General features: G+C 33.4%; 1 protein-coding gene across 1 annotated transcript in view; it reads left to right on the forward strand.

Moving 5' to 3' along the window:
• LOC117071430 (olfactory receptor 4K1) overlaps nt 1–13965 on the forward strand; it is a 28996-nt gene extending 15031 nt beyond the window's left edge. The window contains exons 2-4 of the mRNA XM_033191393.1: nt 7769–7851; nt 8307–8409; nt 12868–13965. Of these exons, the coding sequence (XP_033047284.1) occupies nt 12887–13822 (936 nt within the window). The 5' untranslated portion in view covers nt 7769–7851; nt 8307–8409; nt 12868–12886 and the 3' untranslated portion in view covers nt 13823–13965. The remainder of the gene's footprint in view (nt 1–7768; nt 7852–8306; nt 8410–12867) is intronic.
• The last annotated feature ends 5104 nt before the right edge of the window (nt 13966–19069 follow it).

Raw genomic sequence — 19069 nt, forward strand, 5'->3', positions numbered from 1 at the left:
CTTCTGTAAATTAAAACGTATTTTGCTTTTTATACTTAAGAATTTCATCCCTTTGTAATTCATTCTGTAAATGTTGGGAGATAGGAATCTATTTTTATATATTTGTAAATATGTAGAAATCAGACTTGGTATTATTTATTTAATAGTACATCATTGGCCGGGTGCGGTGGCTCAAGCCTGTAATCCCAGCACTTTGGGAGGCCGAGACGGGCGGATCACGAGGTCAGGAGATCGAGACCATCCTGGCTAACACGGTGAAACCCCGTCTCTACTAAAAATACAAAAACTAGCCGGGCGAGGTGGCGGGCGCCTGTAGTCCCAGCTACTCAGGAGGCTGAGGCAGGAGAATGGCGTAAACCCGGGAGGCGGAGCTTGCAGTGAGCTGAGATCCGGCCACTGCACTCCAGTCCGGGCGACAGAGCGAGACTCCGCCTCAAAAAAAAAAAAAAAAAAAAGTACATCATTTCCCTCAATTTGCAATACTACCTCTCTTATATTTTCAGCTTCAGTGTATGTATGGATTTGTTACTAGACTCTGTTCTGTTTCGTTAATGTATGTGCTTAGCCCTGCACCCATATCACACTGTTTTAATTTACTATAGTTTTAAAATAAATCTTGATGTCTGATAGATTAAGTTATCTCATTTTTCACAGTGTCTTTGTCAGTTTTATCCCCTTTATGTTCTGTAAACATTTTACAATCAGCTTGTCAGATTTCTTAAAATATTATTTCAGAATTTTGTTGTAATTGCATTGGATTCATGTGTTAATTAACGTACAAAGGTATTTATTATATTCATTGTATATCAACACATATATTAACTTGTAGAGATTTGACATCTTTTACAAATAAATGTTGAAAAAGAAAAAACATGTCAACAAAAAATTACAAATATTTACGTAAAAAATATAACTTGCAAAACAACAAATACTCTAAGCTTATGTACAAATTTAAAGATGTGCATTTAGAGAAAATTATAAAACAACAAAAGTTGGTAATGAAGCGTGTATTAGTAAATAAAACTTAAATAAGTGGAGATAGACACTATATTAATAAATAGTAAAACAGTATTGTAAAAGATGTCAATTCTCCCTTAGGGTATTTTTTTAGAGTTATTTTTTATTCTCCTTGTAGCAGCTAATTCCTTTTACCAGTTGCTAGTTCTTTATATTAAGTATTCTCTGTTCAAATTACTCATGTCGGTTCTGTCTCCTGACTAGACTTTGCCAAACACAGATATTTTAAAGTACTTTGAAGATATCAAAAAATCAGAAGCATTCAAAAGCATCTGGTCAAATATGATAATAAGAGAAATCAGGAACTAGTTGAATAAAAAATGTCAGTAGCTTCATCTATTTACGCACTAAAGTGAAATTCATCTATGACATGCTTCAAAATATAAAAAAATGATGGGGTTGGGCACGGTGGCTCACGCCTGTAATCCCAGGACTTTGGGAGGCCGAGGTGGGCGGATAACCTGAGGTCGGGAGTTCGAGACCAGCCTGACTAACATAGAGAAACTCCATCTCTACTACAAATACAAAATTAGCCAGGTGTGGTGGCGCATGCCGATGGTCCCAGCTACTGGGGAGGCTGAGGCAGGAGAATCGCTTGAACCTGGGAGGCAGACTTTGCAGTGAGCTGAGATCATGCCACTGCACTCCAGCCTGGGCAACAAGAGCAAAACTCCGTAAAAAAAAAAAAAAAAAAAAAAAAAAAAAAAAGACAGCATTTATACGCTGAATGCTATCATTTGGTAAACTCACTGTTTAAAATTTATTTCTCGTCTTTTTAATAATCACCATCCTAACTGGTGTGGCATGGTATCTCATTGTGGTTTTGATTTGCATTAGATGCTGGTGAAACTGTGGAGAAATAGGAATGCTTTTATACTGTTGGTGGGAGTGTAAATTAGTTCAACCATCGTGGAGGACAGTGTGGCTATTCCTCAGGGATCTAGAACCAGAAATGCCATTTGACCCAGCAAACCCATTACTGGTTATATACCCAAAGGAATGTAAATCATTCTATTCTAAAGACACATGCACATGTATGTTTATGGCAGCATATTTCCACAAAATTTTCAAATTACTCTAGTTCCAATAAAAACAGAGACATTCCTAATGCTAATAGCAATGAATTTCTAATTTAATTAATTCCTAGTTAAGGGAAACTATTAAAAGCACATAGCATTGCATTTCGGTTAGGATTGTGATATTATGTGCTATAGAATCCCACCTTAAATTTTGTTTAAAAATTTATATAAAAAATAAAGCAACTATTAATATAACTTTGTAATCAACTATTTAATACACACATTTCAAAGTAACAGGATAGTATTAAAAATTCTTTGTTTTTTCTTTCTGGTTTACAGATCCTATAGACTGTCCCTGCACTGCTGTACAAATTGACAGAGAAATACCTTTAACTGTATAAAATGGCAGAAGAAGTGAACATTTTAGTAAATGTGGAAATAACTCTAGTCAATTGAAAAAGTGTAAAGTGTCTTGAGTTGGCTGTCAAAAACCGAGATTTGAACATTAATTATATTACTATTTTGTGACCTTGAACAGATTACTTAGCTTTTGATCAAGTCACCAATCTCTTCAGTCTTTCAATTTTTAGGTATTTCTCTTAGAATAAAGAAAAGAAAAAAAAACAAAAACAAACTTTTTGGTCTGCACAGGCTCTGTATTATATGGATCCCTCTTCACGATAACTCACACCATGAGTTAATTAACATATTTCTCCCTGGCTAAGCCAAACTCTACCATATTAGGGGATTTGTCTATGGTAGATGAATATATTCCTAAATTGCTTTTGATAATCCTGATATTTTAAAAAGTAAGAAGGGATGCTACCAAACCCAGGGCAGACTTTTATTTGTTTCCTGAGATCTCACAATTTGAGCTACTTCTGCTATGCTTATGAACTAAGTTGATGAGCGGTCCTTCTGACAAGGAACAGTCCTTCAGACAATGCCCAGCTCAGAAGTGTTCGAAGGAGCTGATGTGATACTCCAGACTTTACAGAGAGAGGGTGTCATGGCTAGTGGAGAGAGTACCTCAAAATGCCATCAGGATAAAAGATGAAGAAGCTTTAGTTCCATTGACTAAGTCTAGACAACTGGCAATAGTATAAGTCAAGTTAATCACAGGACAAGGAGGAAAGTATCAGAGGTACACTTTCCAGGAACACAGAGTAACAGAGCCCTCCAGGAAAAAACAGAGTAGGTGATTGCAAAGGCACTTCAGGGTGGTCTTTAGAGGAACATAAAGGTGGGGTGTGGGTGGAATGGATCTGTCAGCAGAGCCACGATCCAATATTTCACCACAGGTGTTTTACATTTTAAACTAATTTATGTTTCATCATAAATACTTTTCCATGGAGAAGATCCTTGCCACATTATATATTGTATTTGCAATATATTGAAATTCTAATAGATTTAACTTCATACTGAGTACATGAAGGATATCATAAAACTACTAACATGTTAACAAAAAGTTGCAGAAAACCACTCAACTTCATCTCGTGATGGAGTTCTCACCCTTAAAAATTCACATTTGTTACTCCATAACTTTCTGAACATTTATAGTTTGTTCAGCTTTTTAAAACCCTTTTACGCTCTATCATAATATAGTCCTTAGGGAACTTAATGGTCATGATCATCTATAGAATATCATATTAGTCACACATTGAAGGCATGCTCTGATTAGACCTGTGGGTAGGAAATGACATATAAGAAGGTTAGCAATACCCTTAGATATTTTCAGAATTCTGCCAAATCATTTAGGTTTTGAGTCCAAAACACTAGGGAAGGCTAGAGTTATCCTCCCATTACATAAAATACATATTATTTTGCTTTATATTCTTTATCACTGAGAAAGAGGCAAAGTTCTTGCAAGATCATTGAGTGTTATAGGCAGCATAAAAACTGCTTCATAAATACTACTTTATATCAATTTTAGGTTGATTCATAGCATTTGCAGTTTTCAGTGAGTCCCTGTACTAATTCTGATCTTCAGTGCAAACTGCCTTGCCATTCAGGCTATGTCAACCAATGAAATGGAGATATCCATGATAAATAAGGACATTGTGTAGTTATTTACAAAAGTCAATTAGATAAATAACAATTACTAACTTTTAGGATTCCAGAAAAAAAAAATCTCTGCAGAAGACAACTGTTTACTGTTTAAAACATAGATCTTAGTATGTTGTTGGGTTTTATTAGGGACTAAGTACCTGACCATTGATTTTCAAGTGACTGCCTACGTGAGCACTGCTCATCACGAACTGTTATCAGATTTATTAAGTTATAATTTCTAGCTGCCACAGCAGCAAGCCATCACACATTGGAAATGGCATGTGTAGGATCACGCTGAAGGTATAAAGGCACTAGTAATTGGTATGAACAGGTAGTCGAAATCCTTTATCAAGTATTTCTCTGGCATTAATATATTTTCTCAAGCTCAATATTATGGTCTCATGGGAGAATTTCTATGGATGACTTCATTCTATGCCTTGGTGCAAGCCAAAAAATGGACTGTTGCTGCATTACAATTCACTCAGATGACCTTCATGGACACTTATGAGGAAGAATTCTCTCATTGCCCAGAGCCATAAACATCACACTTAGTTATCAGCTAATTGGTGCAGAATTGGTCATAAGTAAAAATAAACATGAATTTGTGGGGTTTGAAAAATGGCTTTTCTGGCTTGTTAGGGGTCTTGAAGATCAAAATTGAAAATTGGAGGAAAGTAGTCTGGGAGGGAAGAATGAGGATGAACCTATGTGAGTGGGCTCTAAGTGTGCAGATTTTTGTACTTCACAACAATGCCCATCAGGGACCAAAAACATGGACTCTCTTTTATCAAGGTTAGTCTCATACCACTACTATAGCTCCTGAATGCTTGGTCTGTTGGCAGAAGGGAGTCATGCTGCAGCCTTGTTATGGTGCCATTCCTCAGACCACATGCATTTGGTGTCAAATCAACTGTATCACACCCCTTCCTCTGAAGTGGGGGTAGTGACTTGTCTTTATTGGAATTCATCCCTACTCCTGATATGAATTTTCCTTCCTTACCTATATTCCTTCTCCCCAGACACAATTCCAGGGCACACAGAGTGTTCGATATATGGATATAGGATTCCACAAAGATTGTCTCTGGAATTAGAGACAAAAGTATTTACAGTGAAGAAGGTGGAATTTATTGAACTTACAGTGAAGAGGTGTGACAGTAGAGAGTAGAGACATATCATGAGATCCGTTTTTCTGAGAAGCTTCCAGCCATAAACAACATTGGAATGGCATATATAAGCCTCAGATAAGAGACTGTTGTTGAGATTATACTCAAATTTGTTGAGATGGTGAACTCCAAAATGTACAATATTCATTGAAACGACAGTGAATTTGTAATTTTGCATTACCAGTAGCTAAAATACTCACATATAGATAACAAAGAATAGGCAAGGAATGCATTGGACTCTCTCCCCAACATTCCTATTGATTTACTTATGGATTTTGTGCTTCCTGCCCCAGCAATTCTAGGATTTACTATGATCTTGCTTGCTTATTATTTATTTATTTATTTATTGTTAGTGGTTTATTGAACATCTTGGTTCTATGGCTAGAAGTATACTTCAGTTGTAGAAAGCTGTTAGTCAGAATCTCTTTAGCTGTTGCTCTAGCTTTGTGCTCTCTTCTTCTGTGACTTCAATTATGTATGTCTTTTTCTCGTGTGTATCTAATGCGTGTCTTTTGTCATCTTTGCCAATTTAACTGACAACAAAAAGCTTGTTTTTTTCAAAATTCCTATTTGTTTATTTTAAATTCCTATTTGTTTATTTCTCTAAATAAGAAATAGGGTTTTTATTTTTAATTGGGCATTTTTTGTCTGTTAATTGAAAATGTTACTTGTTTTCTGCTTTAAATATATTCACTAAGTATAAAATGTATGTTTCTAATGAAACTTTCATTGACAATGATTTAACATATTTTTCCCCAAATTACTTCAAATTATGTTGACATTTTTTCAATCTATAATGTAAAGAGGTCTTATTATTGTCATAGAGTTGTAAAGCATGTTTGTTCTTTTGAACTGCCTGTGTATGTGCTCATTTTTCTACTTAGTTGTTGATATTTCTTTATTTTCATTTCTAATAGTATTTTGATTTACAAGGAATTAGTCTCGGTCATACGTGTTGCACATATTTTATAGTTTGTGATTTTTATTAATGTTCATTGTGGGGTTTTTGATATATCAAATCTAAAAATGATTAAGTCAGTCAATTCTACATTATGTATCCATATATTTATGGCTTCTTTAATGTCATGCTTTAGAGGCCTTTCTAACTCCAAGATTATTAAAAAATCTTCACGTGCATTTTTTCTAATGTTTCAAACTTAATCTTTGATCCAATTAAAATTTATTTTGCTTTTATAACTGTATGTATGCAGATAGAAATCTACCTTTTCCCATGAATTTCATTTATATAGTAATCTATATTTCTTTAAATTAGTATAAATAACTCTATTATTACAAACTATAATTTATATATATTTGGTTATATTTCTGGATACTATTCTGTTTCATTTATTCTTTATATATAATATATAATTTAATATATACATTTTATACATATTGCACATTGTGTTTGTGTGTGTGTTTGTGTATGGGGGGAGAGAGAGAGAGACAGAGAGCATGGACCAAAATATTTCACCTTGGAGCTTTTGTTATTGTTTTTTAGTAAAGTTATTTCTGGTTATTTTTCTCTTGCAAATATTTCCTGTCTACTCTCACACAATTTATCTCCTAGTAACCTTTGTAGACTATTTTAATAATGATTATTTTATGCAATCAAAAGAAACTATTTCTCATCATCCTGAGCAAAACACAATTATTAGGAGGATTTGGCATTATCTGAATGTTTGGTAGTACAGTTGGAGAAGTAGCCTCAGAAAATGAGCATTAGGGGCCAGACAGCATGAAAAACAGTCAAGATTACGCTTGTGTGGTAAAAACAGATGCTTGTTGACACTGAGTCTTCCCTGAATCATTGCTGCTGAAATCCACCATTATTTTACTATTGTGGTAGTCTCTTAACTGTCTGTCATTGTATTTCTCGCTTAAGATGCTAAATTAGACTTTATGCTTTTTAGAATTTTTCTTTGTAGTCTGGATATTTTTAAAATTTAATTCATAAGTGTGTCCTTTTTTTTTTTTTGGTTTATAAAAATTTGAACATCATTTTACAATCTTTAATTTTTTCCCTCAACATTATGTTTTTAACCTTATATATATGTGTACAAAGTATTATTTAACAATTTTAATCATTGAATGTATTTCATCACACTAAAACATTATAATTCTTCACTCTCTCTATATATATCTGTATTTAGGGTTTTTCCAGTATCTCTCTCCTTCAGTCAGTGCTGCAATATGTGTCATTTTGCACAAATGTATATATATGCTTATATATGTGAACGTTTTACTAAGGGGTACACACACAGAGGATACATAGGAAGATAGAAACACTAAGTAACAGGGACTCTTACCTTTAATTTCTATACTTAAAGATCACCACTTGAAACTTACATCAGAACCTGTGGATATCTATAAAACTTATTCTATAAAATATAGTTGAAAAAGACTGTTGATGTATTTTGGGAAACAAATAAATTTATATAGGGAATAAATGAGAGCCTCTTTAAATATTTGAAGAAACATAATATTGAAGTGTTAATAGATTTACTCTTTAAATTACAGACGGTAGAAACAGTGGAGGATAGATTGAACTGTCTTATGAAGCAGTGGGCTCCTTGTGATTGGAGGAAACACCCTGAGGCAAGGTGATCATTTTTAAGATTGTGTGATTGTTTTATTAACAGAAAGTTAGGAGTTGAATACTTAATACTTAAATACTTCCTTTGCTGACTGATACTCAGTTAAAATCAAGTAATCTTTTGCTTCATATGTATCCATTGGCTGGCAAAACAAACAATTTTTTTTTTCTTTTCCATTTCTGGAAAATTATTTTATGAAAAATAATTACTCCCACTGGAAAGTGACCTAAGAGCTCTAAAGGGTGATTTCTTGCTTCACCAATGAAATCAGTTTTCTAGAATGAGGTTAAAAGGCTTTATATTGTATTGCCTAAAGATATTGTCATTGCTTGGTTGAGTGCAAGACGATCAGAGCCCTCACTATCTCAGGACAGGACTTGAGAGGCTCGCTTCCATACAGCATAGTGTAGGGAACCAAGTTAAAATGCATCAAGTTAAGACTATATTATAAATATTATCAGTATGAAGACTCATAGCGGAAAGTGGGAAACGGAAACAAACTAGAGGACACCAAACTGGAGAAAATAAGGAAGAAGTCAAAGACTTGGACAACTTTTTCAAAGTGTAAGTATTATACATTCATTGTGAACATATTGTTGCACTAGAGAAATAATGAACAAGATCTCTTATAGATGCAAAATCAGCAACTAGAAGATAGCAAAGTGCAAGTTATTGTTCTTTCAAATTGAAAACTCCCTCTGGAAGAACATTCCGGTTCTCCACTTCTCTGTCTATATCATTCTTCCACTGTACTGCTTTTGGGCAACCCTGGTAAGAAGAGGATCAAAATCTGATAGTCAGAGGAACATATGCTACAACCATTATCTTTCTCTTCTCTGACCTGTTTATGCTTTCTGTACAGGGACTCTGTAGCCATTAGTTTAACAAATATTTATTGACTATCAAAATTTGCCTCAAATGAAGAAAGGTGTAGCTATACACAGTAGAGTAATGGTCAGTAGGATATCCTTTATTGTTTGCTTCTAGGTTTACAGGTAATCAAGTATTACACATTAAAATAAAGACAAGAAAAATTATTCATGCTTATGATTTCAGAGTTCTATTGACACGTTGTATAGATAGATATTAATCTAACAGCAACCTTTTCATATCCAACTTGGTTTTACACGAAGAATAGGGAAATTTTCTTATGGTGTATTTTGGGATCTGAAAACATTCCTATCTCTGAGGTATAGTGGCAATGACAAAATGATTGATCCAATAATGAAGAAGCTTCTGGGTGCTCTGCAGACTGCCCAAGGAATTCGGACTTTTATAAACTCCATGTGTTTCCATAACTGCCTCTGCACTTAGAATTTTAGAAATGAAACTAGCTTTAGAGATAATCCAGTTCTATGTTTTAAGTTCAGTCACACAGCTAGAAAGTAGCAAATGTTACTTGTCTATACTATTTGGTAACTACCTTAATTATTAAGAAGAAAATGAGATATAATGTTGAACCTGATCTGTTCTAATTGCATTAAAAAAATCGTAGGAAATTAGTTTGGAGAGGAATTTCTAGTTGTTTCTTACATTTTGAAAAATAAGACTAAAAACCTTATCATTTATTAGATATTGAAAAGATATAATTTGTGGGAAATTTGGATATTTTAAAAAATATATTTTTCAAAGATAAGATGATTTTTGAAAAAGGAATAATACCATTATTTAACAATTTTTTGTTAATCATGTTTTCTTCTCTTTCTTCTTCCTTCTCCTTTTCCTTCTTTTTTCTTCCTCCTCCTCCTCTTCCTTCTCTTGCTCCTTCTCTTCTCCCTCTTTCTCCCCCTTTGTCTTCTTGAGCACCCTCTTTCATCTCTTTCAATCCCCACTCCCGTGTAAATGCCTATTATGTTCCACTCTGAAATGTAACAAGTGACATCGCCATTTCACATGTTAGAAAAGGAGTTGAGAAAAGTCAAGGAACTGTTCATTCCATTAGAAATTTTAGGAGCTGAGATTGAATCCAAGCCTGTCCCACTTTAGAGCCCCACCACTCTGTTCTATCACTCATAAGATTTAGCTTTGTTTGTGCAAAAGCATCTCCCAGTCTACTATAGGAGTCATTACTACAAGTATACAACTTACTAGTAGTATAAACTTGGGCAATTTACTTAGCCTAAGCTTCTCTGTGCCTTAGTTCCCTCAATTTTAAAATGCATATTTGAACAGTAGCTACTTTGTAGGGTTATTTTGAGCATTAAATGAGTACAAATGCATGCCATATGCTTAGGAGACTGCTTAGAACATAGAAAGTGCTATAAATGTTATTATTATTATTTTTATATAAAGCACATTTTCTAATATTTGCTGTGATAGATGTATGTACAAAATACTGTGTGGTCCATTGAAGTGGTAAATCTTATCACAAATGACATTTCAATTATGGAGTATTTTTTACTGTAATTATAATGGTTCATTATTATTATTGTATAATGAGCTGGTATATATTCTATACCCATAGTAGTAGAATCTAAATTTATTTGCATGCTCTGTGTCAAGGATAACTTTTGCTTAATAATCTATGAAAATAAATAATGTTTTATTCTATTAAATAATCATATTTAATAGGCTTTCCACAATGAGTAGAATGCTATAAGCAGTCTCTCATGGTGTCAAATTTTATCTTTTTAAATTCACAACTATAGCTCTTTAGGAATTTTTTTACTCTTAGGAATGGGAATATCTTTCTTTTTCAATGTTTCTTTGCTACCTTGTTTCCCCTGCTCATGATACACATGATTAGACATGCCAGCATTGCCCCAAATCTTCCACATGGAAATGAGATTCCATATGGAAACTTGTAGTTAGGTCAGTTCATGCCTCATTGATCCATTTACATTCTTGAGTAACTTAGGTTTCTGCATTCTTCTTAAAATTACATATTTTAACCATATGTGAACACAGAAGCCCCTGAAAGTGTAAGATATAGTTCTTCAACATCCAGGTCAAAATTACATAATGAAAGCTTAGACACAGTTTAAATACTTTTTAAATTGGTTTATGGTTACCTATATAATTTTAACTTTAAAAATATATAATATTTATTATTTTGGTCATATCTAATTAACCTGGTTCTAACAAACCACTGAAGAATATGGAGGGGTGCAGAGCTTCAATTAGTATAAGGACAAATAAATATCTGTTGTTTAATGTTGGATACACAGAGCTAAGTTAAAAAATGTTTACTGAACCACTACAGGAAGTTTGTGTAGGGTTTTCTCTGGGACCAAGTGGCCACATGTGTTAAGAAAATGTCAAAAAACATTTAATGGCTCATGTCTGTAATCCCAGCACTTTGGGAGGCCGAGGCGGGAGGATCACCTGAGGTCGGGAGTTCGAGACCAGCCTGATCAACATGGAGAAAACCCATCTCTACCGAAAATACAAAATTAGCCGGGTGTGGTGGCAGGCACCTGTAATCCCAGCTACTCAGGAGGGTGAGGCAGGAGAATCGCTTGAACCCAGGAGGTGGAGGTTGTCGTGAGCCAAGATGGCGCCACTGCACTCCAGCCTGGGCAACAAGAACCAAACTCTGTCTCAAACAAACAAACACATTTAAGAGGCAATTTACATGCTAGTTAGCTTTTCTTTTCTGAGAATTTCTTATGCATTTGAAATGAACCATATGAGATATTTCCTAAAGGACCATTCCTGAAATGTGTTAGAGATTTTGACAAATTCAAGTTTGTCAGGCATATGTAGAAAGAGATAAAAGACAGAAGAAAGAGGCTGAAAACACATTCTTGGTTATTGTTTCATTTATCGTTGATCGGTCTTTATGTGACAGAAGGTGAACTTTGATTAACTGTTTGTTAAAAGGTTGAAAGGCAATGTTCTTGACCTTCAGAGGAACTTTCAGAGGGTCACCATTGGCTTTTCCTTCTCTATTATGGCAAATTGCTTCTATTGTTTTCCTTCCTTCCTTCCTCCTTCCTTCCTTCCTTCCTTCTTTCCTTCCCTCCCTCCCTCCCTCCCTCCTTCCTTCCTTCCTTCCCTCCCTCCCTCCCTCCTTCCTTCCTTCCTTCCCTCCCTCCCTCCCTCCCTCCCTCCTTCCTTCCTTCTTTCTTTTTCTTTTTTTTTTTTCAGAGTTTCTCTCTTGTTGCCCAGGCTGGAGTGCAGAGGCGCAACCTCTGCCTCCCAGGTTCAAGAGATTCTCCTGCCTCAGCCTCCCAACTAGCTGGGATTACAGGCACTCACTACCACACCCAGCATTTTTTTTTTTTTTTTGTATTTTTAGTAGAGACGGGGTTTCACCTTGTTGGCCAGGGTGGTCTCAAACTCCTGACCTCAGGTGATCCACCCAAATCAGCCTTCCAAAATGCTGGGAGGATAGGCGTGAGCCACCATGCCCAGCCACTTTTATTGTTTCTTAAAATACTTTCAAGAACATTATGATTCTCAGTTCTACTTAGTCTTGTGTTTAAGGCTAATTGCATTAACAATTTGCTCCTGACCTACCATTGGTAATTTAATAATTATTGTTTCTTAGCATGCCCTCTCCTCCAGTCAGGCCACTCAACCTCCAGGTTCCTGAATAAAGTACATCTTTGTATATTTACATTTGTATCTTTATTCCTGTTATTCCTTTTGCCTGAAAAAACAGACTTTTCCTTCATTTTTGGCCAGCAAATTTCAAGCTTTTAAGAAGTTTTAGCACAAAAATAAAAGTTATTCGAGCTAAAACTTATTTTACCACTTTGGCGTAATCTCTTTAATCTTATTAATACTTATGCTATTAAAGTATTGTCACTTATACTTTCCTGTTTCTGGTTTTATATTTTAGTTACTTTAGTATGTGTATTTTTTTCTAATTATGACAGGGACAGGGATTCATGTCTAATCCTCTCTTTCACACTCTTTCAACTTTCATAGGAGTCATGGGTGTTAAATACTAGTCAATTGAGTATTTACATATATAAATATAAATAACTTAATTAAATTGACTATATTTCTTTTGTTTATAAACTAGAGGTATTGTACTGCCACTCACTGTGATATTTTACTGATTTCTTTTTTTAGGTAACCGCATATTGGATACATGGCTCACAGAAATGAATCGGTGGTGTCTGAGTTTGTACTTTTGGGACTCTCTAATTCCTGGGAACTTCAACTTTTCTTTTTTGCCATCTTTTCTGTAGTCTATGTGACATCAGTGCTAGGCAATGTCTTAATTATTGTCATTATTTCTTTTGACTCCCATTTGAACTCTCCTATGTACTTCTTGCTCAGTAACCTTTCTTTCATTGATATCTGTCAGTCTAACTTTGCCACCCCCAAGATGCTTGTAGACTTTTTTGTTGAGCACAAGACTATCTCCTTTGAGGGTTGCATGGCCCAGATATTCCTCCTTCACAGTTTTGTTGGGAGTGAGATGGTGTTGCTCGTAGCTATGGCATATGACAGATTTATAGCCATATGTAAGCCCCTGCACTACAGTACAATTATGAACCAGAGGCTATGTATAATTTTTGTGTCTATTTCCTGGGCGGTGGGTATTCTTCATTCTGTGAGCCACTTGGCTTTTACAGTGGACCTGCCATTCTGTGGTCCCAATGAGGTGGATAGCTTCTTTTGTGACCTTCCCTTGGTGATAGAGCTGGCTTGCATGGATACATATGAAATGGAAATTATGACCCTAACGAATAGTGGACTGATATCATTGAGCTGTTTTCTGGCTTTAATTATTTCCTACATGATCATTTTGATCAGTGTCCGACACAGGTCCTCCAGTGGGTCATCCAAGGCTCTTTCTACATTAACTGCCCACACCACAGTAGTGATTCTTTTCTTTGGGCCTTGCATCTATTTCTATATATGGCCTTTTAGCAGACTTTCTGTGGACAAATTTCTTTCTGTCTTCTACACTGTTTGTACTCCCTTGTTGAACCCCATCATCTACTCTCTGAGGAATGAAGATGTTAAATCAGCCATGTGGAAGCTGAGAAACCATCATGTGAACTCCCGGAAAAACTAAGATTGCTATGAAGAAGCATAATTCTGAATTAGAATGAAGACCCTCCAGTGTATCACAGTGTCATGCCAACCATCTTTGCCAGAGATATGGGTTGTTGAGTTACAGAATTGACTTTTTGTTTTAAATGCAAGGGAATTGCATCAAGTCAGTCTCTGATTCTATTTATATATAATGTTAACTATTTTTTTCATTGTTTATAATTCTAAAGTACCAATTGTCTTGAAAATATTTAGTAATACTTTAAAATGTTTTATAAAGAATTTAGAGATTCCAATGTGCATAAAATGTTATTCATGTTACTAAGCTTGTGATTCTCTTCAATTGAATACATGATATATTTAGACCTGACAATCAAAATGTACAGGCATACTGAATTTCTGATATCTTTACCCAATTTATTTATAACATTATAACATACATTGACATAGTAGAAAAAGTATTACATTTTACAACATGGATTTCACCTTGTTGTTATACATTTTTAGCTTTTCTTTATCTTATGTATTAAGTATTTTAGCAATTTATAATTTGGTTATATTTGTGTATTTATAGTTTTCCCTATTTACTATTTTGTTCCTATATTTTTTCTGTTTTCCTTTAGATTATTTGACACAAATTTTTGCTTTCTACAAAATTTTCTAGGTATTTGGTGCCATCAACAACATATATATATATAAATAAAATATACGTGTGTATATATGTGTGTGTGTGTGTATATATACACACACATTTTTCACAAGCCTACTTATTTTTAAAGTAGAATAAATTGGCTATAATGAATTCCACATTATTCACAGAAAATTTTCAATATCTTTGAAACTGTTTGCAAATATGGCAGACGTCGAATATTTAAGTTCAAAGAAAAAGTTAAGTATCTAAAACATACAAATATACAGAATGATACAAATCATTTGCTACTGAAGACCCAAACTGAAATCTATTATTTCATATTTGTTTGAAAACAGAAGAGAGAAAAGTAAAATGTATGTACCTCTAATACTAGTGATTAAAAGCGTCTGTTAAGTATTGTTTCATTTCCCAGCTAAAAGTTTTCTTATGTACTTCTCCCTGAGATTTGCATTATCAAAAGTTCTTGGAATAGAAAGACTAATTGTATTCTATAATAACAATGAAAAAAAGAACTACTTTATGGAAAATATAAAACCTGTGATTGTCACCACTCTAGATTCATATTTTAATTATAAGAGTTATGTTAGTGGCTATGTGTACAGATATTAACTCTGCATGCTAAGTCCTAGTGGAAGCAAAATATTAGATATAGATACACTGTCCTGTTAAATCATCATACTGTTTATGTTTAGCTGGTTTTTTTTTTTTTTTTTTTGAGCTTCAGATTATTTTTGGTCAACTTCATTTCTACACTCTCAAACATAATGACCTGTTAAACTTGACTACCTGTTATATTTTTCATATGGTGCCAAAAACATTTTGGACACACAATAAACATGAAACTAGTGATGACATTTTTGGTAGTATTATTTTCTTCTCACTACTAGTGGAAGTGAAAAGGTGTTGACTGTATACTTCAAAAATGAGGTCATTTCACTGCTCTCATTCTCAGTATTCTCATATGTAAAATAAAGTTGTTAAAAATAGCTATTTTGCAGCAACTATGTGACACAAGAGGATATAATGAAAATAAAGGCACTTTGTGAAGCATAAAACATACAAATAGCTTTAGTGCTATTACTTTTGAAAAGGTAATTCTGCAGGCACCTGGATGGGTATGAATTCTGTGCAGGTAGCCTTTTGTTCCTTCTGCCTGTCAAGTTAACAAAACTGATGATGTATGGGAGCACTCTCTGTTTTCCCTTATTAAAATGTACAACTGTAAATTTAGAATTTTGCAGTGATCATTTATTAGCACCAACTTAGAAACCAAATTAAATATATTCAATAAGAAATAAATTTACACTATGTATAAAATACACTATCAGAATTATACAAATATGAATTAATCCTTTCCATCAAAATCTTAGTATCAAATATGGCAGAAATTAAACACAAATAATTGAAATACAATCTAGGTTTTGAAGAATGTCATAGTGGAGAAATGTACTATAGAAATGAGAAAGAAAACGAATTTCTTACTCCTGAAGTAAAAAAGACATGGAAAGAATAGATTTGGATTTCAATGTTTGGATGTTATATTAGTTTACTAGGGCAGCCATAACAAATTTCTACAAAATGGGTGGCTAAAAAAAAGAAATTTATTATGTCACAATTCTGGAGACTACATATTACAATAAAAATATATTTCCTTTAAGATTGAGAATGAGACAGAAAATATTATTATCACGATTTCTATTCAATGTGCTGAAGATTCCAGATGGTGTGAGATAAAATAGCAATAAAATATATGCTTAGAAAAAATATATTTTTAGAAAACCTTTTTCTCTCTCTCTCTCTCTCTATATGCATTTCTGTATATATGTAGAAAATATTTTAAGCTATTAAAATTAGTGCATTTAGCAATGTTGTTTGATAATGGTTAATTTTTCCCAAATTGATCCATATATTTAATGCAATCTCAATCAAATTTCTAATAATACATTTGAGCAAATTGACATGCTGATTCTAAAATTTATATGGAAATACAAAGAGGCAAGAATATCCAAAGAAATTTAGATCTTTAGAACTATAAGATTTGTTATGAAAGACCCAGAGTAACAACAAAGAAAAAAAGTTACAGCATATATGCAAATGAAAAAGAAAATGGAATAAAACCATGAAACCACAAAAGTAAACACAAGAGAGGAAGAAAGAAACAAAGACCTATAAAATAACTAGAAAACAATGAACAAAATGGCAATAGGAAATCTGTACCTATCAATAATAACCTTCAATATAAATGTATTAAATTCTGTAATTAAAAGATGACAAAATGCATTTTAAAAACATACAACTATATATTGCTTATAGGACTCACTTCACCTGTAAGGACACATATTGACTAAAAATAAAGAAAAGAAAATTATATGCCATGCAAATGGAAATCAAAAGAGAGCAAGAGTAGCTACACTTAGATTAGATAAAATAGACTTTAATTCAAAAACTGTAAAAAGAGACAAAGATGGTCATGATATAATGATGAAGGGGTTGATTCAGTAAGAGGATATAACAACTACAAATATATATAAATCTCAAACCAGAATACCCAGACATATAAAGTAAATATTATTAGATGTAAAGGGAGAGACAGACTCCAATGCAATAATAATAGAGGACTTCAACATCTGACTTTTGGCAAAGGACAAATCATCCAGACAAAAATTCAGCAAAAAACAACAAATATAAAGCGCACTCTAGATCATGTGGACATAACAGATATTCACAGAATATCCCACTCAACAGCTGAAGAGTATGCATTCTTCTCATCAGCACATGGAAGTGTCTTCAGGGTAGATCAGATATTAGGCCACAAAACAAATCTCAGCAAATCTATAAAAACCAAAATCAAGTATGTCTTTTGACCACAATGGAATAAAACTAGAAATCACTAACAGGAAAGCTTTTAGAAACCATTTAAATACATGTAAATTTAACGACATACTCCTGTATAACAAATGGATTGATGAATTAGTTAAAAAGAAAATTCAAACACTTCATGAGACAAATGAAATTGGAAACACAATATATGAAAACCTATGGAATACAGCAAAAGCAGTTCCAAGAGGGAAGTTTATAGCAATAAACACCTGTACCATAAGAGAAAAAAAAAAAACAAACTCAAACAGTCTAACATCATACCTCAAGGAACTAGAACAAAGAGAACAAACACAAAATTAGTAGAAAAAAGAAATAGATGAGAGCAGATATAAGTGGAATAGTTACTAAAACAATACAGAAATCCATAGTGAGTCTTTTGAAGAGAAATAAACCTTTAGTTAGATTAATTTAGAAAAATAGAGGGAAGGTTCAAATAAAATCAGAGATAAGAAAGTATACATTACAACTGATGTAACAGCAATACAAAGGATTATAAGAGACTACTATGAACAACTACATGCCAACATATACATATACAACCTGCCAAAATTGAATTATGAAAAAGTAGAAACTCTGAAGAAACCAATAGTGAGTAACAAGATAGAATTTATAGTAAAAAGTCTCTTATCAAAGAAAAGTTTCAGATCTGATGGCTTCACTGCTGAAAATCTACCAAACATTTAAAGGACATTATCAGTACCTTTCAAACTATTTCAAAATAATTGAAGATGAGAGAATTCATCCAAACTCATTCTACAATGCGGGCATAACTCTGATACAAAAACCAGTCAAAGACACACACAAAAAAGTAACTACAGGACAATATCTCTGATAAAAATAGACGCAAAAACCCTTAAGAAAATACTAGCAAACCAAATTCTACAGCACATTAAAAAGATCATTCACCATGATCAAATGAGATTCATTCTAGATAATACAACCTACATAATGCAATAAATGTGACATATCACATTAACCAGGATCAAGGATAAAAACTAATTTATCACTTTGATAAACAGAAAAAGTATTTGACAATATTCAACAATGCTCTTTGATCAAAACTCTCAACAAAATGTACCTCAACACAATAAAGGCCAAAAATGACAAACCACAGCTAACTAGGGAAACGTTGAAAGCTTTTCCTCTAAGATCTGAAACAAGACACAGAGGTCAATTTTCACCAATTTTATTCAACATAGTACTGAAGTCCTAGCCAGAGAAAGTAGGCAAGAGAAATAAAGAAAAGGGATCTAAATTGGAAAGAAAGAAGTCAAATTGTTTCTATTTGCAGATGACATGATTTTAGACATAGATTTTATATAAAGGTTCAACCAAAAAGCTCTAAGAAGTGATAAACAAATTCAGTAAAGTTGCAGGATACAGTATCAACCTAAAAAAATCAGTAGCATTTCTTTTTCTTAAAACTTTAATTTTAAGTTCAGAGGTACATGTGCAGGTTTGTTACATAGGTAAACTTGTATCATGGGAGTTTGTTGCACAAATTATTTCATCACCCAAGTGCTTATTGGTTCTATTGGCTGCAGGGTGACTATAGTTAATATTGCATATTTCAAAATAATTAGAGGAGAGGATTTTAAAAGTCCTTACCACAAACGAATGATCAATGTTTTAGATAATGAATATGCTAAATACCCTGATTCTATCATTACTGAATGGATGCATGTATTGAAACATCACACTGTGCCCCATAAATATGTAAAATTATTATGAGACAAT

Source organism: Trachypithecus francoisi, unplaced genomic scaffold (genome assembly GCF_009764315.1).
Source record: "Trachypithecus francoisi isolate TF-2019V2 unplaced genomic scaffold, Tfra_2.0 Lachesis_group3, whole genome shotgun sequence".
Lineage (NCBI taxonomy): Eukaryota > Metazoa > Chordata > Mammalia > Primates > Cercopithecidae > Trachypithecus > Trachypithecus francoisi.